This window comes from Dipodomys spectabilis, unplaced genomic scaffold (assembly GCF_019054845.1).
Source record: "Dipodomys spectabilis isolate Male_0828 unplaced genomic scaffold, ASM1905484v1 ptg000207l, whole genome shotgun sequence".
Lineage (NCBI taxonomy): Eukaryota > Metazoa > Chordata > Mammalia > Rodentia > Heteromyidae > Dipodomys > Dipodomys spectabilis.
This window is the reverse complement of record NW_024870884.1, coordinates 9,577,935-9,605,376: the sequence shown is the minus strand read 5'-3', so window position 1 is coordinate 9,605,376 and position 27,442 is coordinate 9,577,935. Positions and strand designations below refer to the sequence as shown.

Sequence of the window (27,442 nt, the reverse complement as noted above, 5' to 3'; positions counted from 1 at the left end):
TACTACTTGAACCTTGCTTCTAACCTGTTTTTTAGTGGTTATTTTGGAGACAGCATCTCAGACATTTCTGCCCAAGTTGGTTTCACATCGGTGGCTCATTCCTCTGGCACCCAGCTTCTAGCTTTGTTTTTACTTAAAAAATTGGGATAAAACTTGTATTTGGTAAAATATGTTAGTGCTTAGTAAATTTTTCCCAATATAGACTGATAGCCTTTTTTATTCAACTAACAAATAGAAGAATGTGAACATCTTAGACATTGAAAATGTTCTTTTTTTTTTCCTTTCTGGTCCTGGGCCTAGCTGTTGTCCCTGAGCTTTTGCTCAAGGCTGCCATTCTACCACTTGAATCATAGCACCACTTCTGGCTTTTTCTGAGTAGTTTACTGGAGATAAGAGTCTCATAAGGCTGGGAAGGTGGCTCAGTGGTAGAGTGCTTGCCTTGCATGCATGAGGCCCTGGGTTCGATTCCTCAGCACCACATAAGCAAAAAGAAAAAAGCCGGAAGTGGAGCTGTGGCTCAAGTGGTAGAGCACTAGCCTTGAGCTGAAGAGCTGAGGGACAGCGCCCAGGCCCAGAGTTCAGGCTCCATGACCAGACACCCAAAACCCCCCCCCCCCCCCAAAAAAAAAAAAAGAATCTCCTAGACTTTCTTACCTGGTCTGGCTTCAAAACACAATCCTCAGATCTCAGCCTCCTGAGTAGCTAGGATTACAGGCATGTACCAGCGATGCCCAGCTGAAAATGTTTCTAATCCTTTAAAATGACTACTTTGTGTACAAAGTATATAGACTGTTATTTATGACCACTGGACATTTATTGTTTTTGATTTCTTATTATTGTAACTGTTTGGTAAAGTGAACCAAGGATTGGCACAAAGTAGATAAGTGCTCTACCAAAGACCTACATTCCATCCCCTAAATTATAGAATATTTTAAAGGAGTATTTTAAAAGAAAGTCACCACTATTCATATTGAACACATCTTCAGATTTTTACTGCATTTCTTCAGAATTTCTTTTCTCTTAAAACAAAGAGAAAAAAGATAAAACCTACAAGGAATGGAGAGATAATTAATTTGGGGGAGTTTATAAACAGTCTTTATGAACACATAGGATGAGGTGGCTTCATACACAAACTACATTTCCCAGGCAACTCTGCAAGGTTTGCACGTGGTCTATTCTTCTGTCTTCTGTCCGGGCCAATGAAAGGTAGTGTTTACGAAGGTGTAGACTGACATCTGGTGGATTCTGAAAGCTAGCCTTTGTCTTCGGGAAAGTACGGTGGCTCTGATTTGTATTTAAAGAGCTTTCGTGCCTGTGTAAATCAAAGCCTTCTGTGTTTTCTGTAGCTGAGAGCAGTTGATTTTCACTGATCTCAATGGATTCAATACTGGATTACAGGTTAGAAGACAGTGAAGATTTCTACACCTTACTGGGATGTGATGAACTTTCTTCGGTAAGACAGTGGGTAATGCCATCCTGTTTTACATCAGTATTTCAAGATTTTTATTTCAGACATTCACTTTGAACATTTAGTCATATTGCATGGAACCCTAATCTTGTGTCATTGTAAAACAGTTTTGGTTCAAAGAAAGTTAAGGATTGAAATGTATGTTAGGTCTTTACTTGACTAAGTGTACTCTGGCAATTGTATGGAAGCTTCTGGTTGAAAACTCGAATGTTCATGTATTCTACCTTACAATATACTAAGTATACTAAATCATATTGAAAATTTAATGTAATTTCTTATGTCAGTGCTTTATAATGTGCACAAGATGCACCTTTGTTATGGCAATAATGCTCTATTGAAGTGAATGTAATCTTCTAGAAATCAGTGATTTCAAAATATGTTATAAAAAAGTACTTTTATGTGATTTATAAACTAAGAATCATTGTTTTGTGTTAGGACCATAAATTGTGTAACAAGGATTACTTCCTCAGAGAGTAACTTCTGAACCAAATATGTGAAAAACTCTGTGGTCCATGAATCTACAAAGGAATAATGCTTTAAAAACTTCCCCGTAAGCAGTTTTGAAGGTTGTAGATGCCATTTAATGCTGGAAAAATCATAAATGTATCTCCAAGGGTAATATTGAATATTTTGACATTTTGTTCCCTAATATTTTACACACACAGAGAACAAATTGTTCTTACTTTAAATAAGTGAAATTTAATTTAATTTATTTAGAATCAGGGCTCCTTGCACGATCCGGCTGGCTTCTAATTTGTAATCCTCTGTCTCCCAAATGTTGGGATTTACAAGTCTACGCTATCATATCCAGTTCACTGTCTCATGGTAATACTCTTTTAGTGAAGTATTTTTCCTTAAGAATAATACGCTCCTATTGTTAACATTGCTAGTAAAATTTGCTTGTAACAATTGAAAAAGTTTATTAATGTTTTGCCAAATGGTTTCCTCATCCTTTTAGATATGCTACCAACAAATGTGTTATTTTTTGAGAGAATCACAATTAAAAGAAGATAGGTTAACTGATAAGTTTCATAACTTGTATTTTTAAAAATATGTGCCTGGTTATAAAGTAAAGGTAATTATATTCCCATAATAAATCTTAGCATGTTTACTGGTCTTTAGTAGTTCACCTATTGTCTTTCCTGTGTCCCAACTGCTTTCCAGAAATTTGTACTATTCGCATTCTAATGTTCATTCATTTTTTTATACCCAGAGTAAAACTTTATCACCCTTGGGATGTTTATTTGATTTATTTAATTATGAGAAGATTTGGACTTTTTCTTTTCTTTCTTTCTTTCTTTTTTTTTTTTCACTGCTTACTGGCCAAAAGCTTCCTCAGCTTTCTAGACGGTTGGATGTCGGAGCGGGAGGGCAGGGTGCTGGGGATCTTGACTTGAGGCTTCACTGCCTGTGGACTGCATTTGGCCCCGGGTGGGAGTCCAGGAGATAAGTAGACTGTGTCAAAAACAAACTAAGCTACTTGATCAGCTTTCCCTGAAGAAGGTTTAAGATGAACTTTGTGACAGTAAAAGAGTGAGGTAAAGAAAGACAGACAGATGGAGGCTGTTCTTCATTTCAAAATATTAAGTTAGCAAAACCCATAGTAGGGAAAGAGCAGTCACAGGATAGTACTACTGAGAGTTTACTATGTGCTCGCTTAGACCAATACCAGAATGTTTTCTGATGGCATAGCAATTAAAAAAATAAAAAAGTAGCAAGAAACCCTTAAACTTTATATTTTTGGTTGATAGATCAGTGTCATTTTTATCTCTTCATACTATTTTTTCAGGTGAGGATAGCTTTATTTATTTTCCTGATAGTCAAAGAGAATAGCTAAAAGAAGAGAGTTAGAGAGGAGCTAATGGCTCACTCCTGTAATCCTAGCTACTTTGGAAGCTGAGTACTGAGGATCATAGTTTGAAGCCAACCTGGGCAGGAAAGTCATTGAGATTCTTATTTCCAACAAACTGCTAAAGGGAAAAAAAGCTGAAAGTGGAGCTGTGGCTCAAGTGGTACAGTGCTAGTCTTGAGCAAAAAAATCTCTCTGATTTTCTACTGTGTAAAAGTGCCTCACACATGTAATCCTAGCTACTCAGAATGCTGAAATCTGAGGATCAAAGTTTGAAGCCAGTCTGGAAAGACAAATCTGAGACTCTTATCTCAGTTTAACCAGCAAAAAACTGGGAGTGGAGGTATGACTCAAGTGGTAGAGCACCACCAACCCTAAGCAAAAACACAAAAAAGAAAAAAATTCCTGAGTTTGAGACCCTAAATTCAAGCCCCAGGAATGGCGTGCATATGCGCGTGTGTGCGTACACACACACACACACACACACACACACACAGCTTCTTTTTTTAATAATACTGATATTAAAATTCTAATATTAGGGATGGGGTAGAGCTCAGTAGTAGTGTGTGTGCTTAGCTTGTGTGAGGTCTCAGCTTTAAACCCATACATATACACACACATGTTCATGCTTTAAAAAATTCCCAACATGGGCTGGGAAGGTGGCTCAGTGGTAGAGTGCTTGCCTTGCACGCATGAGGCCCTGGGTTTGATTCCTCAGCACCACATAAGCAAAAAGAAAAAAGCCAGAAGTGGAGCTGTGGCTCAAGTGGTAGAGCGCTAGCCTTGAGCTGAAGAGCCTGAGGGACATTGCCCAGGCCCAGAGTTCAGGCCCCACTACCGGACCCCCCCCCCCAAAAGAAAAATTCCCAACATAAACATAAATATGGGCAAAACATTGAAAGGGAAAGGATAAGAGGGTGTTTACTTTCTATTCTATATTGATAGGAAATTTTCAGAGTTTGTATTTCTAAATTGTTTAGAATCCTTCCTTCCTTGCTTTCTTCCCTTTCCCAGTCCTCTTCCCTGTCCTTTTTTTCCTCCCTTCATCTCTTCCTTCTCCTCCTCCTTCCTCTCTATTTCTTTTTCTCTTTGTGCTGGTATTGGGGCTTGAACTTAGAGTCTCACACTCTTACTCAGCTTCTTTACTCAAGCTGGTGTTCTAACCACTTGAACCATGCCTCCAGTTCTGGTTTTTAGCTGGTTAATTGTTTTGTTGGTTATTGTCTATCTGGACTGACTCTAAACCTCAATCCTCAGATCTTGGACTCTTCAGCTCAAAATTCAGCTTTTTAAATAAACTGGGAGCTAGGTGCCAGTGGCTCATGCCTGTAATCCAAGCTACTCAGAAAGCTGAGATCTGAGGATCATGGCTCAAAGCCAGCCTGGGCAGGAAAGTCCGTGAGACTCTTATCTCCAATTAACCACCAGAAAACCAGAAGTGGCGCTGTGACTCCAGTGGTAGAGCACTAGCCTTGAGCTGAAGATCTCAAGGATAGCACCCAGGCCCAAAGTTCAAGCCCCATGACTGACCAAAAACAAAGCAAAAACCCCCTCCTGAATGGCAGGTTATATATAACCACTGGTATTTAATTATAGATACTATTATCAAAGTCTAATTGTGGTCAAGCTTTGTAACAGTAACTCTACATTTATTATGCATCTAATGTAAAAAAGAGACCTATTTATTTGTGAAAGTTATACCATTTTTCCCTAAAGTTTCTTGGAGGAACCGGGACTAAAAACTAAGCAATCAAATTTCAGAGCCACATAATCTGTTGTCCCTCATTGATGATATTAAAGTTGTTATTTAATAAAGTTGTCTTCTCTTTTCTTCTCCTTTTGAGCCAGGTTTCACTATATAGTTCAGGATGGCCTCAAACTCTGGACCCTTGTACCTCAGCCTCCCAAGTGCTAGCATGTGCTACCACACCCATCTAAAACCAAGTCTGAATAATTCACAAGAAAGAAATTGAATAGGTAAATCAAATCAAATCATGAATGAGCCTCAAACTGAGAAGCAGATTGAAGCCAGCCTGGGCAGAAAAGTGAGACTCATCTCCAATTAACTACCAAAAAACAGGAAGTGGAACTGTGGCACAAATGGTAGAGTACTAGTCTTGAGCAAAGAAGCTTAGGGACAGCTCCCTGGCCCTGAGTTCAAGCCCCACAGGAGCCCCCTTCTCCCCATTCAGAAAGAAAGAAAGGAAGGAAGGAAGGAAGAAAGAAAGAAAGAAAGAAAGAAAGAAAGAAAGAAAGAAAGAAAGAAAGAAAGAAAGAAAAGAGGGAGGGAAGGAAGGAACGAAAGAAGGAAAGGAAGGAAGGAAGAAAAAAAGAAAGAATAAAAATTACAAGGGAGATCATATGGCTGTTTTAGGGAGTACTGAGACCCCACTTTTGCGGGGTCTCATTTAAACTGTCTCCTTATTTTAAACACTTTTTGTTTTAGGTCGAACAAATCCTGGCAGAATTTAAGATCAGAGCTCTGGAATGTCATCCTGATAAGCATCCTGAAAATCCCAAAGCTGGTAAGAATTTAACAGTGGCCATATGGAGAACTCAGGCATTCAATAGTAACTTCCTTTTATCTATGGTCCTCAAAGGTATTCTATTTAGTGCCAAATGTTGGTTTTGCCATTGGATGGTCGGGGAGACAATTGAGAAGGATCTTTTCTAATAGTTGTTGACAATCCATTTTTCTTTCTGCTACAGTGTGCTGCTTTGTGATTTAGAATTTGTACAGTTTCATGATAAATTACACAGGACTCTGGGCATTCACCACAGAGTAAGACTCAAGGAAGATATTCATAGGGGAGGAACTCAAGGGCATAATGTTTCTGTGCCTCCAAACATATAGAATAATATTTATTGAAATAAACTCCAGAAAACTGAAACAGGGTTTTTTTTTTTCTTTCTGCATTGTTGGTAAAGATGGTGTTGTCTATTTTTTGCTTTTTTGGTGTCTTGGCTCATTTGTTTTGGTCTTATTTGTTAATTTATCTGTCTTTGGGGGTGGTGAGAGGGGACACAGAAATGGTAGGACAAAAGGTGAACAAATGTGGAAGCAGTACTCACTAGCCATTATGTGGAAAATGAGCTCTACAATCTGTAGGTAAGGGCAGGAGGGAAAAATTGAGAGAGAGTGAAGAAATGAACTCATTAACTCACTTATGAAATGGAAACCCCTCTGTATATCCTCTTTATAATACTATTACTACTACTACTACTAATAATAAAAAATGTGACCAGTGCATGCTTTATTTAACCAGTTAATGAGTGTTAACATGGCTTAAGTATGTTTGTAATTGGCAGTAGTCTCGATGAGAATTTTGCTACTTTGCTGTTTCCTTCATTTCATGAGACTTGAATATGTTCATATATTCCTACTTCAGTTTATTTTGTTTTTTTCTCCCTTCCTCCCTCCTTCTTTCCTTCTTTCCTCTCTCTCTCTTTCTGCTTTTCTCTTTCTTTCCTCCTTTTTTTTGACAGACTCTTACTGTATAGCCCCTGCTGACCTTGAACTCATGACCCTCATCCTTTAGCCTCCCCAGAGCTTATGTTATAGGCATGCAGCACCATTGCATGCAGGAAATGGGAGTTAAGATTCATTATTCCTTCTCTTCTGAGCCAAACTTCCTGAAGAAGCCCACAGCTGATGTCTCTATTTCCTCTCTTCGAGCTTTCCCTTCACATCACTTTGACTTCCTCCCCATCTTTCTCAGAAATGAATCAAGGACTTGTTAGCAAATGGTGACATTAAAAGTTGAGTTCTTGTCTTTCATGGCTTATATTAGACTTCGTCAGTGTTGACAATACCTTTCTTAGAATTTTTTTCTCCTAGCTTCCAGAATAACACACATTCATGGTTTTCTTTCAGACTCTGCTACTTTCTTTTTTGTAGATTCTTCCCTGTTGGCCTAAGATTCCCTTCTAAGCTTTCTTCTCATTTTACTTCTCTTTTCTCTATGGAGCCTTGTCTTAAGTCTGAGGCTTCAAGTAACTAACCAGCTCTCTGGTGAGGGCCTCCAAATCTGCCTTTAACCCAATTCTTTTTTTTTTTTTCAGTTGTGGGGCTTGAACTCAGGGCTTGGGTCCTGTCCCTGAGCTCTTCTACTCAAGGCTAGAGCTCTACTAATTTGAGTCACTGTTCCACTTCCAGTTTTCTGGTGGTTAATTGGAGATAAGGGTCTCATGAACTTTCCTGCCCAGGCTGGCAAACGGTATCTTCAGATCTCAGCCTAAGTAGAAAGCCTGAGCCACCAACATCCAGCTTCTTGTTCTTTATAGATAGTGGTTGTAACGGCTTCTTGGAAATTTTCGTTTTGAAACACTTCAAAGTTACTGCATCAAAAACTAGATGCATGATACCTCCATCCATTCAGTTGGCCAAGTAGAAATTTCATCCTGGGAGGGGTGTGTAGATCGGTTAAGAGTAGCTTTGGTCCAACTAAAGCAGTAATAACAACAAAAGCCCTTGTCTATTTCTACTCTCTCATGTCCATATGTGGTCAATGACCAAAAGCTGTTGATTTCCTTCCCATATCTGTCTTCTGTGTCTTCTTCCCTCCATCCTCACTGCCAGTACCACAGGCAACCCACTGCCATTTCATGCCTGGACACCTACAGACAGTCTTTTAAATGCTTCACTTTGCAGATGGTGATTTTTCCTTTTAATTATGGGGAAAGAAGTATATATAAAGGAAACAAGAAGATTAGAACAGATTCCCACCCAACTTAAACATCATCAATGCACTTGAGGTTTCTTGGTGATTTTTATTTTTAAATGAAAACTTTTAATTATATCATTTATCCTATTTTATAAATTTCTTTTCTGTTTGTTAATCTTTTATGCAGCACTAGGGATTGAACCCAGAACTAAGTACATCCTATACAAACACCTTGGTACTGGAACTACACCCTCAGAGCTTATTAAAAAAGATTTTTTTTTGGTCTGTCATGGGGCTTGAATTCTGGGCTTGGGTGCTGTTTCTGTGCTCTTCAGCTCAAGGCTAGTGCTCTACTGCTTGAGCCACAAAGCCACTTCTGGTTTTCTGGTGGTTTATTGGAGATAAGCATCTCACAGACTTTCCTGCCCAGGCTGGCTTTGAACCATTGATCCTCAGATCTCAGCCTCCTGGGTAGCTAGGATTACATGTGTGAGCCACCAGCACCTGACAAAATTTTTTTTAATGTGTATGTTGCTGGAGATCTAACTCAGAGGCTTCTGCCTTACTTTGACATCTTTTGTTTATTATATTGGCTATAGGTTGCTAGTCAGTGTGTATATATGATTTTTTATTTTACTCTTTTTTTATTTGAGGTGGTACTGGGGTTTGAACTTAGGCACTTAGTATATCACTTGAACCATGCCTCTAGCCCTCTTTTGTTTTAGTTACTTATTGGAGAAGTCTCAGATTGCTATTCTCCTTCAATATAACTGGGATTACAGGCTTGGCTTGATGGTTGAGATGGGCTCTTTCTAATGTTTTGTGTCTTTTTCATATGTCAGTCAAGGGACTGTGTGACATACCGTCTTTTGCTGCCCATTTGCTATTTGTCATATTGGAAGCTCAGCAGGGCAGAACCCCTGCCTGTCTCCTTCATAGTGCTCTGCCCTGTTCCTCACAGAGCGCCTGCAGCAGCCGACAGGACACCTACTCAGCCCCACTTCTTGAATGAGTTAACGGATCATTAAATCAGTATTTCTTGAGGATACACAAATTACCCCCCTGGACTGGGGTTAATATTAAGAGAGGTGTCCTAGAACAAAATTCTAAAATATTGGATGTAAACACTGAAAAACAACCATGACCCCAGGTTACTCTTTAACTGAGTTCCTTTCCCATGAAGCTTGACTCTGAGTTGTTGCTCTGTTCCTGACAATATGTGATGAATAACTGTAATCATTGCCATTTCTAGTTGCTATGGTGATGAGGGGTTCATGTATGGACCTTGAAGCTCCTTTTGAGAAACACTGGGCAGTGTCAATATTGCTTACAATGAAAGGCTCAGACGTCAATGTTTTCCTTGTCAGGCTGGTAGATGATAGCTCCAGCCTTTGGGTGGAGATGTTTTTTTAAAATCTATTAAAGCACCTAGTTTATTCAATTTGGATTAATATGATTTTCTGAAAATGTAAGTGGTTCTCTATACCCTCTGAGAAGGAGGAGGAGTGTATTTACTGGTAAAAACTATAGTTAAAAAAAAAATTCACCCTAGCCAGATACAGGTGGTTCATGCCTGTAATTCTAGCTTCTCAGGAGGCTGAGATCTGACGATCACAGTTCAAAGCCAACCCCTGCAGGAAAAGCTGTGAGACTCTTATCTCCAATTAGTCACCAGGAAGATGGAAGTAGTGTTGTGGTTCAAAGTGGTAGAGTGCTAGCCTTCAGCAAAAAAGCTCAGGGACCTGGAGGGGGTGGGTGTGGGGGGTGGGGGTGGGTGGGTGGGGGGGTGGATGGGAAGGGATGGTAAGGGGAAACAAAGGAGGAGGCAACAATGCTTGATAAGAAATGCACTCATGACCTTGCCCATGTATTTGTAACCCCTCTGTACGGTATTTTCACAATTAAAAGAAAAAAAAAAAGCTCAGGGACAGCACCCCTGCCTTGAGTTCAAGCCCCAGGACTGACAAAAAAATTTACTCAGATAATGAATTTTACTTGACAGAACTCAGATGGGCAGATTTCAAAATGCATCTTATTGAACTGAGAAAGCAAACTTGCAAAACCCTTGTAGGTAGGAGAAATTCAATTTGAATATAAAACTTTTTGGCTCGCTAATTAAATTGCAACGTCAACTGTTGCCCTTTACTGATTTGTTAGCATGATGGAGCAGTAGAGGTGAACACAGCCTTGTCTGACCTTGGATGACCTCTGTGAGCCTCAGTGTTCTCACAGGTAAAATGGGCAGATTGATTGTGTATGACTTCATGGGTTTGCTGTGCAGATTCAGTGGGGGTCCTGCACATGGGAAGCGGATGTTGGCAATTGTGATTGGGCTTCCTTTCTTGTTTTTAGGTCGCTCATGATAAAAACAATGGGACACTTAGCTTTTTGTTAGCAATCATTCAATCTTTCTCTTATTCATTAGGGAGGGAAAAAAAATCTAAAAAATCTAAATCTAAGGCCTGTAGAAATTTCTCCTTCTCTCTAGGTAGGTGTGATGTAGGCAGTACTGACTGACTGTACTATAGAAATAGGGTCACTGAGCCCCAAGATTCCTGACTGGTGCTCATGCCAGACCCTGTGCAGCGGTAATTATTTCAGAATAACACTTTCTTAACTCTTTTTTTGGCTATGAAGATAATTATCTTCAGACTAAAGTAAGAGCCTGTGAAATGGTATTTTCATTACAGACGTTCAAACCTCAGAGATATTTGGATATTTAAAGAGGAGCAATTTGCTCTTTGTTAAGAGATAGCTTTTCGTATCTCAATGTTTTTTTTCTTTAAAACCTCTTTCCTGCTGGGTCCTGGTGACTCACACTTGTAATCCTAGCCACTCAGGAGACTGAGAAGCCAGCCTGGGCAGGAAAGTCCCTTGGAAGCAGATCTATGGATCAAGTTGCAGAGAGCACTAGCCTTGAGCAAAAAAACTCAGGGACAGCACCCAGGCCCTAAGTTCAAATCCCAGGACCAACAAAGCAAAACAAAACAAATGACAATCAAAACAGCCCTCCTTACTGCCTTTTCCCCTGTTACATTTTTTCAGTGTTGAGTGTTCTCTACAAATTCTACTTTTTGATATGATCTACAGGGTGGCACTGTTGGGAGGTGATGAACCATTTAACAGGTGGTGCCTACAGGAAGCTTGCCTGCTGTTTCTTCTCCTCTTTCTCTCTCTCCTTCTCTTTTTCTTTCTCCTCTTCTCCTCCTCCTTATCATCCTCCTCTTCCTTCTCTCCTGCTTCTTCTCCTCCCTTCTCCTCCTCCCCTCCTCTTCCTCCTCCTCCTCCTCTTGCTCCTCCTCCTCTTCTTCCCCTCCTTTTCCTCCTCTCCCCCCCTACATCCCTCCTCCCTCCTCCTTCTTCTTCATTTTTGCATCCTGGTCATACACGAGTGGCTTTGCACTACTGAATACTCCCACCTTGTCCCAAACCCAAAGTCATGGGACCAATTGATTATGGGCTGAAACTTTCAAACTATACCTTTCTCTCCTTTAAGTTAATCATCTCTGGTTTTTCATTATAAGAATGAAAACTTGACTCACAAATTCCCTCAGAATAAAAATTACAAATAACAGTAATAACTAATGTTGAAAAGTGTATTCCTATCACTTCCTACCGGAGAACCACTACTAAGCGTTGGTTTATTTTCTTCTAGAATTTTTCAAAATATATTCTGGCAGCCTATTGTTATTAGTTCTCAAGTAATTGTCAACAGCATATAGACACAAATCCGATGGTGAAATATGAAGTTAAAAGAACCTTTACATTGTTCAAAGTAGGCCTAGGAATTAAATCAGAAAGCGTCTCAAGGATTCCAACATCGTTGGCTCATCATTTGCTTACAAAATGAGGTCTCACTTCCCAGAATTGGCAGATGTTTATGCTGTGTGATTCATTGAATTAGCAATACATTCTAGAGCAAATATCACCTAAGCTCATTTTATTAAATGTGGTAAAGATATGGCACAAGGAAAAGATCAGATGACAGAAGAGAGATCTTTTTTGCTTTCTGCATATCTGTTGCTGTGGAGTGATTGACACCAGAATAATTCCAAGTGGGCTTCTCTCCTGGAAATTCCAGCAAGCGAGGCCGACAGTAACATGCAGAGCAAAGGTGACTCAGATTAAAAATGCAAATCTGCACTAAGCGTGATTGGCACGTGCATTCTTGGGGATAATTTCATAAGCTCTTTATTCCTGTTGGAAGAAAGTGATATCTCATTCATATAATGGGACATTTCCCTTTTCATGAGCGTTAGGAAGAATTGCTCATTAGAGATGATCTTTATTTGTCTTTCTTCTTGAAGCTTTCAGTAACTGCATCTTCTCTTTAACTCATTCATTGCTAGGATTTAACTCATTCATCCAGGATTGATAATAAAGTAGCTAATGGCTTGAAAGGAACCTGGATGGACTTACTTTGGGGAAGGGTCCTGGAGTGCTGCTGCCGCAGGCAGGGTGCTAGAAATGAAGTGGCATGATTATGCCATGGCGGCTCAGGATCAACCACTTTGCTTCTTTGTTTTGACTCAGAGTCTCACTCTATAGCCCAGGCTGGCCTTTGAAGTTGACATCCTGTGGCCTTAGCCTCGTAAGTACTGGGATTACAGGTGAATACCACCTTACCCAGTGACAGCTGTGTTTTGCCAGGTTGGTAGCAGCAGAAGTGGCGACAAAATTAGACATTAGGTGTATTTTGAAGACAGAATGAACAGGGTTTGATAATGATTTGGAAGTAAGATTTGAGAGAAAGAGGCACGCGTGTCTGAAGCGATATAGAGAATTAATGAGGGGCTGGGAAGGTGGCTCAGTGGTAGAGCGCTTGCCTTGCATGCCTGAGGCCCTGGGCTCGATTCCTCAGCACCACATAAACAAAAAGAAAAAAGCCGGAAGTGGTACTGTGGCTCAAGTGGTAGAGTGCTAGCCTTGAGCTGAAGAGCTGAGGAACAGCACCCAGGCCCAGAGTTCAGGCCCCACAACTGACCAAAAAGAAAAATAAATAAAAATGAATTCTTTCCTTAATCTCATTTTCAGATTGTTCAGTGATCATGTTTGGAAATATACTTGAATTTTATATATTGTTCTTGCTTTCTGCACTACAGAAAGTTTTAACTATACTGGGGCTGAAGGGACTTTAGAAGTGTATCCAGCAGAGCCATGAAAGGATTCTATTGGGCTGGGAAGGTGGCTTAGTGGTAGAGTGCTTCTTTGCATTCATGAAGCCCTGAGTTTGATTCCTCAGTACCACATACACAGAAAAAGCCAGAAGCCTTTGAGCAAAAAGAAGCTCAAGGTCAGTGCCCAGGCCCAGAGTTCAAGCCCCAGGACTGGCAAAAAAAGAAAAAAGGATTTCTATTGCATGCTGTGTGGTCAGATAGACTAGTGACAAAACTACCACTTACTGAGCACCAACACTATTGTATCCAAAGCTTTCTAATAGTTTCCCATTGCTCTAATGACAGTAAAAAGACAAAAATCCTTTGCAGGACATAGAAGGCCCTAGAAGGCACATCACTGAAATCCAGTAAAGGGAGCTGCTATGCTGGTACCAGGCTCCTCATGTGCAGGATCTCACTTGTCTGTATCATACAGGTTACAAATGAGAGGACTAAAGCTGGACAAGGTAAACCAGCCTAAAGGTCACACAGCAAATGGCAAGGCCCTGGTTCTATGAGATCTGATGGTTTTTTTTTCTGAGTTTAAAACAATCCTCCTAAAAGAGAAGTGCTCATCTCTTCATCTGTTTTCCAGTGGAGACATTTCAGAAGCTGCAGAAGGCCAAGGAGATTCTGACCAATGAGGAGAGTCGCGCCCGCTATGACCACTGGCGAAGGAGCCAGATAGCGATGCCCTTCCAGCAGTGGGAAGCTTTGGCTGACTCAGTGAAAACGGTGGGTTGCTCTCTGGAGATGGGGAGAATTCGTTAGATTCATAACTGGGATGAAGACTTAATAGACAACAGGATGGAGAAAATAAACACATTCACTGGGAGAGTCTGGGTATAATTCAATTTTCACAAAACCCTGTGAAAATTTGGAGCAGAGGCCATCAGCCTGTGCTAGCAAAGTCTATGGCTACAACTTCTAGCGTGTTTCCCCCTCCCTGTGTGTTATACTTCATTTTATGATTTCTAATAAATATGATTCTCTGGTGGCTTATATAACTGAATTTTGAAGCACTGCAGGTTCATTTTCCTTCATCCTTTCTGTTCATATCAGTTTATTCTTCTTTCAAAGCTTATAAATCTATTAAAAGTAGCCAGGTACTGGTGGCTCACACCTGTAATCCTAGCTACTTAGGAGGCTGGATCTAAGGATTGCAGTTTGAAGCCAGCCTGCACAGGAAAGTCTGTGAAACTGTTATCTCCATTAAACCACCAAAAAAAAAAAAAAAAAAAAAAATCCAGACGTGGAGTTGAATGGTAGAATGCTAGCCTTAAGTAAAAGAAGTCCTGAGACAGCACTCAGGCCCTGAATTCAAGCCCCCTCACCAGCACCAAAAAAAAAAAAATCTATTAAAAGAGAGTCTCATTAATGAAAGAAAACTACAAATTATTCCTATTATATATTTTACTAAAAGGTTGTTGGACAGGGCTGTGGTGGCACATGCCTGTAATCCTAGCTACTCAGGAAGTTGAGATCTGAGGATCTCAGTCCAAAGTTAGTCTAAGCAGACAAATTCAGGAGACTCTAATAACCAATTAACCAACAAAATGCTGGAAATTGTGTGCTCAAGTGGTAAAGTGCCAGCTTTGAATGAAAATGCTAAGGGATAGAACGCAGGCCCTGAGGTCAAGCCACAGTACTTGCAAACAAACAAAAAAGGATTACTGGACTTGTTAAACCATGTTACCTTTCTTTATGCAATTAAATAAACCCCAACATATTCAAACCATCACTATAATGTCTGGAAATGTAGCTCAATGACAGAATACATGCCTATCATGTACATGGAAGGCCAACACTGCCAAAAATAAATAAATCACTATAATAACTATGATGTATTTATTTTACTTACATTGCTCTTTATAAATTATAGATAGATACAATCATTAAAGTTTCTGTTTTCTTAGGCATGATTTAGTATCAGAATTCATTACACTGTTGTTCATGGGACCTGAACTTTGGGCCTGGGCGCTGTCCCTCAGCTCTTCAACTCAAGGCTAGCTCTCTACCACTTGAGCCACAGTACCACTTCTGGATTTTTCTCCTTATGTGGTGCTGAGGAATTGAACCCAGGGCCTCATGCCTGCAAAGCAAGTGCTCTACCACTGAGCCACCTTCCCTTTCCAGCTGCAACACTTTTTTAAAAAATGACTTTGAATCCAGAAAATTGCTTTACAGGCAAAATTTCAGGAACATTGTAAGAACTGATTTATAATGTGATGAATTGCTCTTAAATTTCAGCTCTTCAGAATTACATTTACATTTCCTTCTTCATAGTTTTTAGGAGGGAAATTTTTCATAAAAGGCCTATAGAACTGAGGTATTAATGAGATTTGACCTCTGGGCCTCATGCTTGCTGGAAAGATGTTCTACCACCTGAGCCATATCCTCAACCCTGAAGGAACATCTTAGGAATATTGGGGAAAACCAATGGAAACTCTGAAAATAGAAGGTTAATGCCACTCTACCTAAAATGTAAACTGTTTTCTTCATCTCATTTGTATGGATTTGTTTAAGGAGGATTAGTTATTTATGAGAAACTATATAATTATTGTATATTAGGTACAAAGTAACTTCAGAGAACCTTCAAAAATGATTGACTTGATTTCATATATTCAGAAGTAAGACTCTTTACTTTTTCACTGTGTATATACAAATTCCTTGTTGACATTAGCAAAATAAACATTGTTCTACCAACTCTGCCTAACCACATTTCCACCCTCCTAAATATGACACACTAACTGCAACTGAATCACTAATCCTTGCTATTCTAATGCATTCTGATTTATAGCTTTTTTTTGATGATCTATTCAACTCTGTCACTTAATTTCTAACAGCCTATATCAAGTTAGCTGTGGAATTTCCAAGAAGTCTTCTCCATATCTCTACTTTAATTTATATCACCAACATCTTTCCATTTAATACTAATTTCCTGTCTCCAAACACATCATTTTAGCTTTGAGTTTAGCTTCACTATGAAATTGTTTGAGGCCTTGCAATAATTACACTTAACATCTTACTGGCTATATCATTTGTCTTGTCAGCAGAGTTTAAGTAGTATGTGCTGTGTAAGCATGTGGTTTTAGATTTATTTCTATTAGTAATACAGATATGGCGCATGTCTCTCTGCTTTAATATCAGCAGTTTTTCCTTACACCATTTTCTTTGGGCAAAAGCTGCTTGTTTCTATCTTTCTTTTGCTTTTCAATCAGTCTCAGTGGATGTGTGTGTGTGTGTGTGTGTGTGTGTGTGTGTATTGGTACTGGGGCTTGAACTCAAGGCCTGGGCACTGTCCTTTAGGTGTTTGCTCAAAAGCTGGCACTTTATTGATTGAGCCACAGCTCCACTTCTGGCTTTTTGGTGGTCAGAGATAAAAGTCTTACACTGACTCTTCTGTCTGGGTCGGCTCTGAACTGTAATCCTCGATCTCATAAGTAGCTAGAAATACGGGTGTGAGCTGCTGGTGCCTGGCTTCTTAGTGGGTTCTGAATCCCCCATTCTATGGTACACATGATTCTTGCATCATTCTGGTCTCTGTAACTTTCTTTTGTTTTCTTTCTGTTCATATCCTAAAAGTGCCTTCTCTCAACTTAAAAATTTTTTTTAAAAAAATTGGAATGTTGCTATGTTGCACAGCTTGGTTTTGAACTTCAAGACTCAAATTCTTCTCCCATCTCAGCCTCCCAAGTGCTTTCTCTTTGAGTTATTTCATTGGCTTATCCTTTTATGTTTGTACTCTGGAGAAATCAAGAACAATGAACATACCTAGTATTGTTTATCATCCAATAGATCATTGGCTTTCTTTTTGTAGAAAACCATCACCATTAGGGTCCTGGGGTTAGTTGTATTAGTAAGCCATTTTGACAACAAAATGGTTATAACTTTAGGGTTTGGATTTCAAGTGGATATTTGTTTAAAACATACCTGCATATTTGCTTGCCTGGCACATTTATAGGGTGTTAAATCTCATAAAATCTCTTTCTTCCACACCATCGCTCTTGTGGCTCTCTTTTTATCTAAGTAGTTTAATACCTCTGGAAGGAGAAGCATTGGTCAGAGCAATATTCTTTGTTTTCCTACAAAGCAAGATGAAATGCCAAGGCACTTCTGCAACATTATACACAGGATCATATCTCAAGATTGTCTTTTGGGAGAATTCTTCAAATGAGCCCCAGCTTCAGGGGTGACACATTTCACCCATGAGTGAGGAAACTGTAACTGATCATTTTTTTCCCTTTCATACTAACTCTTTGTCACTTCATTAGCTACTTGTTTCTTTTTCTAGCAGTTTCTCCTGGAAGATTCATTTGTAAAAATATAGTAGGAATTCACCCAGGTCAATATGTTGGAAATTCAAATTTAGACATGTGATGTTGTTTTAAAAGAGAGATAAATACATTCTGGGAGTGATGGCTCCCACCTGTAATCTTAGCTACTCAGGAGGCTAAAATGGAAAACACTGCGGTTTGAGGCCAGCCCAGGCAAAACATTCACAGGATTCCCTTCTCATCCCACAGCTGGGCACAGTGCCAGTTGTCCCCACTATGTAGGAAGTACAAATAGGTAGATCATAGTTCAGGAAGGACATTGCAGGAAAAAAAATTGAGAGCTCATTAAAAATATAATGAATATAAAAAGGGCTTGGGAGTGGGCTGGGAATGTGACTTAGTGGTAGAGTGCTTACCTAGCATGCATGAAGCCCTGGGTTCAATTCCCCAGTACCACATAAACAGAAAAAGCCAGAAGTGGTGCTGTGGCTCAAGTGGTAGAGTGCTAGCCTTGAGCAAAAGAAGCTCAGGGACAGTGCCCAGACCCTGAGTTCAAGCCCCAGGACTGGCAAAATAATTTTCAAAAGAGGAGGAGCTTGGAGGAGTGGCTCAGGTGGCAGGTACCTGCCTAGCAAGTGCAAAACCCTGATGTCAAACCACAGTATCAAAACAAACAACAACAACAAACCAGAGAGGAAGTTTGAATTGAGAGTTTCGGTGGTACAGGCCTTTGAAACCATGGGATAGCGTGAGAGCAGAGTTTTTTGGTCAGTTTTTGGGCTTGAACTCTGGGCCTGGGCGCTGTCCCTGAGCTCTTCAGCCCAAGGCTGGTGCTCTACCACGTAGGCCACAGCGCCACTTCTGGTTTTCTGAGTGGTTAATTGGAGATAAGAGTCTCATGGACTTTCCTGTCCAAGCTGGCTTTGAACTGTGATGCTCAGATCTCAGCCTCCTGAGTAGCTAGGATTACAGACGTGAGCCACCGGCACCCAGCTGGGCAGAAAACTTTTTAGCACAAAGAATTTAGGGAGATCCATCTTTGACATACAGGGTATGGATGGCTCCCCAGCTAACTCCAAAATATGTACAGAATGGCTTCAGGAGGACTGCTGGGAAATGACTGCATTGAAGCCACAAAGTAAAGGAAATGTCCTGATGAGCTGCTAGAACCATCCCATACCACATCAAGTGCTGTGCATTTATAAAAAGCAGTTAGAAACCTTCTTTGGGTTTTGGTGAATTGGTTGTTTGCCAAAGTGTTTTCCTATCATTACACATAGAACTGTTTGTCTGTTGATTGTCTGGGCTCCTGGCTGGGTGAGGTCCTTGGGGTGAGTCTAGTTAACCATAGACTGCAGGAAACTTCCTACTATGCCTGCTTGGCGCTCTTTGTCCAGCCACAGAGGAAACTCAATACCTTCTGAGCATGTTCAAAGACAATTTGTCTTAATTGGATGTTACCCAAAAGCAGGTCAAGAAATCATCGAGGCAAATAAAATAATCCACTCATAATGATCCAGGATAAAATTAACTGATCAAATAAAATAATCCACTCATGATGATCCAGGATAAAATTAACTGATCAAACTGGGTGCCAGTGGCTATCACCTGTAATCCTAGCTACTTGGGAAGTTGAGATCTGAGGATCACAGTTCAAAGCCAGCCCAGGCAGAAAAGTCTCTGTGAGACTCTTATTTCCAAAAACTGGAAGTGGCATTGTGGCTCAAGGAATAGAATGCTAGCCTTGAGTAGAGGCTCAAGGTCAGTGTCCAGACCCTGAGTTCAAGCCCCACAACTAAGAAAAAAAAAATGGATCAAATTTGTAGTTATTTGGTTGAGCCATGGCTCCTTCAAGTCAATTATTTCTTTTTCCATTTGCCCCTTTTTATTTTTGTGCTGGCGCTGGGACTGTACCTGGGCTCAGTCCCTTAGCTTTTTCACTTAAGGCTGCGATTAGACCACTTGAGCCACACCTCTACTTCTGGCTTTTTGGTGGTTAATTGGAGATAAATCTCCTGGGTTTGTCTGTCTGGGTTTGCTTTTAACTGGGATCCTCAGTTCTTAGCCTTTTGCATAGCTAGAATGATGGCCACTATTGCTGTCCCAGTGTTTAAAGACAGGTAGATAAACAATTGTATGTTCCAATGTTGATCAAGGTTCATTTCCTAGGGAGAGTGGCCAAAAGAGCTAGTAAAGAAAGCTGGTAGCCAAGTTAATCATGAAGGAAGAAAAAACCACACACCATTTTTACAGACTTCAGGATTAGTGGCCTTTGTACCAGGGTTTGTTTTCCACTTCCATGTTAGTTCATTCCTTGTTCATTCCAAGCTCATTACTTGACTATACAGATTCTCTCTTAATCTCTGTCAGTGGCCTATCATTTGATATTTCTCTTGATTCCTTTTTTTTCTTTCCTTTCCTTTCCTTTTCTTTTTGTGGTATTAGGAAGCCAACCAAGGACTTCAGAACTGCTAGGCAAACACTTTAACACCGAGCTATATCTCCAGCCCTATCGATGCTTAATCTATTGAAATTAATTTCACATTATACTAACTTATTTGCTGTTAAGTGCTGTCCAGCACAACCAATACCCCAGAGGAGCTGCAAAATAAGTGACTGGCAGGTTATCTAAATTAGCCCCAACATACCAGTCTTTGTAGCTCACTTTTTTTTCCCCCTGTCGGTCGTGGGGCTTGAACTCGGCCTGGGCACTGTGCTCTTCAACTCAAGGCAAGTGCTCTACCACTTGAGCTACAGCACCACTTCTAGCTTTCTGGCGGTTTATTGGAGATAAGAGTTTCATGGACTTTCCAGGCTGGCTTTGAACTGCGATCCTCAGATCTCAGCCTCCTGAGTAGCTAGGATTATAGGTGTGAGCCACCGGCGCCTGGCCTGTAGCTCACTTTTGAATGGATTCTCTGAACCACAAAACATAAGCAGTACCTGTATATGGAATCTTTGGATCTTTCTTCTGCCTATTTCTATAATTGGGTCCAGCAGATGCAAGGAGTCTGATGATAACATATTTTATTTTGATTTACTCAGGAAGATGATGAATGAGTAAGACTGCTATCTCAGAATGTATTTTCACTGATGGCTTTCAAAACCATTATTGAAATGAAGAAACATCATGTCCAGGCCATTTAGCTAACCTGTGATGTTGATAGTTCATAGTTCAACCATACCAGGGCTTCTTGCTCTCACTTGGCTTTTTTTTCCCCTCACAGATGTCATTCTACCACTTGAACCATACCTCTAGTCCAGTTTTTTCTTGATTAACCGGAGAGGGTACTACAGATTTTTCTGCCCATGCTGGCTTTGAACATTGATTCTCAGATCTCGGTCTTCTTAGTAGCTAGGATTACAGATGTGAACCATTGGCTTAGCTTCTTTGGTTGTTGTTGCTGTTCTCTCTAAGCTTTCATGTTCAAGGCTAGTACTCTGGTACTTGAGCCACAGCTCCATTTCTGGCCTTTTTTTTTTTTTTCATGCTTAATCGGAGAGTCACAGACTTTCCTGCCTAGGGTGGCTTTGAACTGCAATCCTCAGATCTTAGCCTCCTGGGTAGCAAGGATTATAGGTATGTACCAGGTTTCTTTGGTTGCTTTAAAGATAAGGTCTTAAATGGTACATGGTCTCCCTGATAAGTGGATGCTAAATCCAAAATGTTAGGTGATATGACAAAACTAACAGGACTTAAGAAACAAAGAACTCCCACTCATCTGGTCAAACCACTACTAAATATCCCCATGCTGATGATCACATGTATGGTGTATAACATGTGAACACCGTTATATGTTATAGACTGTGATAGACAATTTGCTCCAGGAAAGTTAGAATGAACTTGTGACTTTAAATGAGCATCATTATTCCACAATACTGTGAAATTCTGGAAATTATGTAATCACTTAATCACAATAAAAAAAAAAAAGAACCTCGGGGAAGGTAGGGAGGGAAGGGATGGTCGGGGGAAAACAATGGAGGGGTTAACAATGTTCAATAGGAAGTGTACCCATTACCTCACTCATGTAACTGTAACCCTCTGTATAGTATCTTTACAATAAAAAAAAAAACCTATGTGAATTAAAAAAAATAAAGATAAGGTCTTACTAGAGGTGGGTGGCTAACACTTGTAATCCTAACTACTCAGGAGACTGAGATCTGAAGATCATGGTTTGAAGCTAGCCTAGGCAGGAAAGTTTGTGAGACTCTTACCTCCAATTAACTACCAGAAAACCAGAAGTGACACTGTGGCTTAAGTGGTAGGGCACTCATTCTGAGCCAAAGAGCTCAGGGACAGTGCCCAGGCCCAGATTTCAAGCCCCACAACTGTCAAATAAATAAATAAATAAATAAAAGCTCTTGCTTTTGGCAAGACCAAACTGGACTCTGATCCTCCTATTTATGCTTCCTGCAGTAGCTGGGATGTCTGGTGCATACCACGATTCCCCATCTTTTCCATTTGAATAAAATTTCACAAACTTTATTTTTTTTTGCCCAAGCTAATTCTCAACCAAGAGCTTCCTCATCTGTACTCCCAGGTAGCTAAGATTACAGGTGTGAGCCACTGGCATCTGGCTCCTATGGCATTTGAATATCTCTTTTCAATTATTTGATGTATACTTTTTTGAATGGAATTGCTGGGTTACCTCATTCTCTGGATCTCCCTAATGTTGGTTACTTTGCTCTGGACCAGAATATGGCTTCTTCTAACATGTTACCAAACTAGTGAATATTAATGAATGAATATAGGGATTCATTAATGTCCTGATTAATTGATAAATATATGGTTAATAGTCAAGTCTAATATTTTGTTAGCCAGTACTATAATAGTAGATAAGGTGTTATACATCTTCTTGAACTTTAAATGTAGAAAACTATATTGTATTTAATATCTATGTGTCTGCTTTTAATTAATTTAGTCAATGCACTGGGCTGTCAGAGGTAAGAAAGACCTGATGCTGGAAGGATCTGACCAGACTCATACCAACAAGAGTAAAAATGAGGACTGGAATGAGCAAAGAGAAATAAAGAGAAAGGATCTGGGTTCAACTGCAGAGAAAATGAAGCAGAAAGAATCCAAGTCACTCTCCCCACCAAATCCAGATTCTCCAAGTAAGTCATGTCACACAGCTCTGTAGGACACAGAATGTCTGAAACTAAAGAAGGGGAAGGCAGTGTACATTGTATTCATTCTCAACCTTTTCCAATGTGCACAGTAGTTAGCTAAACTTTAGGATTAGGTTAACATCTTAAGAGATACTTTATGGGGTAGGCATGTGGCTCAAATGATAGACTATTGCTTAAAAACTAGGAGGTCCAGTACTTTGCACTGACGTAGAAAGTGGAAAATCCTCTTTTTCCAAGGGAACTTGAAGTATTTCTCGGAATGTCTTTTGCTTTATTGAAATGGCACTAACTAACATTTGTTGCATGTTTGTTATGTGCAAGAACATTATTTAAATATATTATTGTACATGATTGCCTCATTTAATATTAATTTTGCATAGATTAGCTTATTTAATCCTCACTAGGAGATTGGGAAACTGGTACCATTATTGATACACTTATTTTACAGATGAGAAAACTGAAGCCCAGAGAGGTGAAGTAATTTGCCCAAGGTTAGGCAGTTTGGCAAAAGGTCTGGCTTCAGAGTCTGTATTCCAAGATGCTGCAGTATCCTGAGATGATACTTCATCTATAATGTGTATGTCACTGATAGGCTTCCTGAAGTAGGCCACTGCAAAATTCAATGTCCCGTGTTCACAGCCTACTTCTTTTCTTTTTTTTTTTTTTGGGTCCAGTTGTGGGGCCTGAACTCTGGGCCTGGGCGCTGTCCCTCAGCTCTTCAGCTCAAGGCTAGCGCTCTACCACTTGAGCCACAGCACCACTTCCGGCTTTTTTCTTTTTGCTTATGTGGTGCTGAGGAATCGAACCCAGGGCCTCTGGCATGCAAGGCAAGCGCTCTACCACTGAGCCACCTTCCCAGCCCCTCACAGCCTACTTCTATTACTTATTATCTGTATTACTTGACAAAAGTTTATTTCTTAGACTTGGGGTTTCTCATCAATAAAATGATAAAAAATACCTGCTCAGAGCCGGGCGCTGGTGGCTCACGCCTGTAATCCTAGCTACTCAGGAGGCTGAGATCTGAGGATCGCGGTTCAAAGCCAGCCCGGGCAGGAAAGACCGTGAGACTCCTATCTCCAATAAACCACCAGAAAACCGGAAGTGGCACTGTAGCTCAAGTGGTAGAGCGCTCGCCTTGAGCTGAAGAGCTGAGGGACAGCGCCCAGGCCCAGAGTTCAAGCCCCACGACCGACAAAAAAAAAAAAAAAAACCTGCTCAGAGAGTTATGATAGAACTAAATGGGAATTAGTGATTTGCGGAGAGCATGCTATGGGTAAATCTTAGCAATTCTCATTTTTGTAGTTTGCCCAGCTAGCTATCTGGCTGAGTTAACTAGTTTAGGTGTGTTAATATACATATGCTAGAATTGTTCACATTCTGATTTGTTGAGTCCTAGGATGATGGTGTAGCACACTATTAGAATTGAGCCTTTAAGCAGAAGGTTTTAGAATATTCTTGGATGCTTGTAAAAAAAAAAAAAGATAACCAGTTTGTTGTGAATAATAGGTTTTCTGTTTTGGAGAAGTTTTATGTATTCGTGACTTGCTGGGAGGAAGAGTTCTTAGAATTTGATTCTGACATCACTGCTGGTTAGCAAGTCAGCTCTTGGATTGCATCAGCTTTGTAATTGGCAATGACGATAACATAACAAATGTGATCAAAGCAGAACCTGACTTTCACAAAACAGTGTTTTAAACAAACACCACACCTCCTGTCTATGCACGCACACATGCGCACACACACACATATGGAGGCAAGCACTCAGAATATTTCTCCTTTCAGCACTAGAATGTTCAGTTCCAAGCTTCCCGAGCCCTTAGAACCTGTTTTTGAGTCTGATCTCATCTGTGTTCATCAGGACTCTGAGGGTAGGAGGAAGGGAGAGAGCTTGGCTTGGACATTTTAGAATTCAGAGATGCTGCTGAGGACTAAGTTGAGCCTTTCTTCAGGATTCTATGAACTTTTTTTTTTAGAAATTAGTTATTTCAATATAAAAAATCCAGCAATAGGAGCTTATCATGAAAAAGAATCAAAGGATTATAAATATTCAATAAATTGGTGTCTCTTCTAGTGTCCCATCCTCCTCTGCTTCTATTGTGGATGCTCAGATATATTTCCACTTTGGGCCAGTACTAGGGGGATTACTGTTTTTTTTTTTTTAAAGTACTGTATATTAATTGTGCAAAGGGGTTTCACTGTGATAATTTCTTTTTCCAGTCCTGGGGCTTGAACTCAGGGCCTGGACACTGTCCCTGAGCCTCTTTGTACTCAGGGCTAGCACTCTACCATTTGAGCCACAGCACACCACTTTCAGCTTTTTCTGAGTAGTTTATTCGAGATAAGGCTCTCATGGACTTTTCTGCCTGGGCTGGTATCAAACTGTGATCCTCAGGTCTCAGCCTCTTGAGTAGCTAGGATTACAGGTATGAGCCACAGGTGCCTAGCTTACACTGTGATAATTTTATAAATGCATATAATGTGCTTTGCTCATATTCACCTCCTCAATTCTTGCTCAAGAAGCTGTGGTTGGAGAATTATTACGAAATTCTGCTAGTTACTATGGTTTTTCCCCCTTAATGCTATTTAGGAGATTACTGATGCCTCTAAGTACTACCTTAAAGCTGGAGTCTGCTATATCAAAGTGCAGTTGCACGATTATTTAGTTTCACCTTACTGCTGTATACATTTTTTAAAAATAGCATTAGTGTTTCAGAGATATCACTCCTGTCAGCCTTATCAAGCACTGAGTGGCTTCATGTATATTACAGTGCTTTGTATTTGCTTTGGAGTTTTTTTGATGCCTTCTCTATGGTCCCTATCCCATTACAACTACTAGCAAAATGTGCACACAGCACTGGGAAACCGATGTGCAAGGCTGTCTCCCTTTACTTTGTTTCAATACACAATAAACAGAAGCAGAATGCTAATAAGTACAATTGTAGCATCAAACAGGTTTGTGTAGCATCCTGGGCCAGAAAAAAAATAAGATCTCATGCAGCAGATGCTGTTGGTGTTCAGCCGCATCCTTTGGGTACCCTTACCTGTCCAGGCATTGCCAGCTCTGAGGCCTGTACTACAAACATTGAGAAAATCCACAGAGGTCTTTCTCTGGCAATGGAGCCTGCTTGGCAAGCAATGAGCAGAAAGGAAATGCCTGTAGTAAACATCCTTAAGATGCAGCCATAAACTAATGGCTGGGAGTGGGAGGCTGAAATCTTCAGGTCTTTTTCTCCAGTTGGATAACCAGTTGTATATTACTTCCCAGGGTCCCCCAGTCATTGAAAGTGATAATTTTGATATGCACTTCTGACACGTTTGATCCCTTCTCCCATTTACCTACCAGTGCTTCCTGAGATTGCCTTCAAAGTTATTTTGATTCAAATTCTTGTCTGTGTTGCCTAATCTTGTCTGATGCTCTACTGCTTGAGCCACCACTCCACCTCTGGCTTTTTGCTGGTTGATTGCAGATAAGAATCTCAGAGTTTCCTGCCCGTGTTGCATAGCTTTGAAACTTGAGCCTCAGATTTCAAAAGAAGTATTTGAAAGCTATGTGAGCATAGCTACCGATTTCTTTTTTAGGTAAATTGTTAAATTCCCATCCTTAGAATTATTATGATGCATTTCAGCAAGTGAGGCCTTCTCACACAAAGCATATTTCCTGTTTATAAGAATTCCAAAGTGTACTTGATAAGCTGTTTCTGTACATACTAATAATTCACAGCAGAGATTTTACCCTGAAATCTTATCCCTGAGCTGTTTTACTAGTATAATCTTGGCATTTTTTCCCCTTACACTCCATTTTAAATATTTCTTTTCTCTCTTCTAAAGATTCAGATGTGAGCTGTTGGCACTTTCGTTTTCGCTGGTCTGCAGATGCTCCTTCAGACCTCCTGAGGAAGTTCAGAAACTATGAAATATGAAATGCCCCTGGCTCCCAAGGTCTATCTCCTGTGCGGCTAAAAGTGGAGTATTTGTACATATCTTTAAAAATGTCATGTTTGAGTTGGACATGGTGGCATATGCATTTGGGAGGCTGAAGCTGAAGGATTGTTAAGTTTGATGCTTGTTTGAGCTGCATGGTGAGACCCTGACTCTCCACAACCCCTTTCCTGCCACCCCCTTCCCTTTCATGTTTGGGAGTCACTGAGTATGGTTGTTTCCTCCATCTTTGAACTCATTGTCTGGATGAGTTTTTTGTTTGTTTTGTGCTAGGGATTGAATGCAGGGTCTTGTGGATATTCTGTAACTGAGCTACACCCCATCTTACAATATGTTGTGTTTAAAAAAATGTACTTTATTGTTATTATAAATGTGATGTATACAGGGATTACAATGACATGAGTTAGGTAATGAGTACAATGTGTTTTTTAAGTGAGGAAATTTTAGAAGACTAGTTTCTTTTGTTATTTGAACAAATTGAGACTCATAGATCCAAGTAGGTTATATTCTGTCTTTTCCTGGTAATACTATTTATAGAAACCAATTGGTAAGAGTTTCTGTATTTAAATAGTTCCTTGGTATACCATGATCTCTATTAATGCTGGATCTACACTGTTTTCTGACTCTTGTTTTCAAATGAAATGCAAAATTACTTGTCTAGACTCTATGGAATGAAATAAATACTGTTTCCAGTGTTCATATGTATATTCAACTTTCTTTCTTTCTTTCTTTCTTTCTCTTTCTTTTCTTCTTTCTTTCTTCCTTTCTTCCTTCCTTTCTTTCTTTTCCTTTGCTGGTACTGGGGTTTGAACTTAAGGCCTCATGCTTGCTAAGCAAACACATTCTACCACTTGAGCCACATCCCTAGCCCTTCAACTATATTTTAGTTTTGTTAGTCATGGGGCTTGAACTCAGGGCCTGGATGCTGTCCCTGAGCTCTTTTGCTCAAGGCTAGCATT

The 27,442-nt window shown here is 40.1% G+C and overlaps 1 protein-coding gene across 1 annotated transcript; it reads left to right on the top strand.

Annotated features, from left to right (window-relative positions):
• Nucleotides 1–1,251: 1,251 nt before the first annotated feature.
• On the top strand, nucleotides 1,252–27,182 carry Dnajc12 (DnaJ heat shock protein family (Hsp40) member C12). The gene is made up of 5 exons (XM_042696424.1): nucleotides 1,252–1,453; nucleotides 5,764–5,842; nucleotides 13,733–13,872; nucleotides 22,337–22,529; nucleotides 26,373–27,182. The coding sequence occupies exons 1-5, from the start codon at nucleotides 1,376–1,378 to the stop codon at nucleotides 26,462–26,464; spliced, it is 582 nt and encodes a 193-aa protein (XP_042552358.1). The 5' UTR covers nucleotides 1,252–1,375; the 3' UTR covers nucleotides 26,465–27,182.
• The last annotated feature ends 260 nt before the right edge of the window (nucleotides 27,183–27,442 follow it).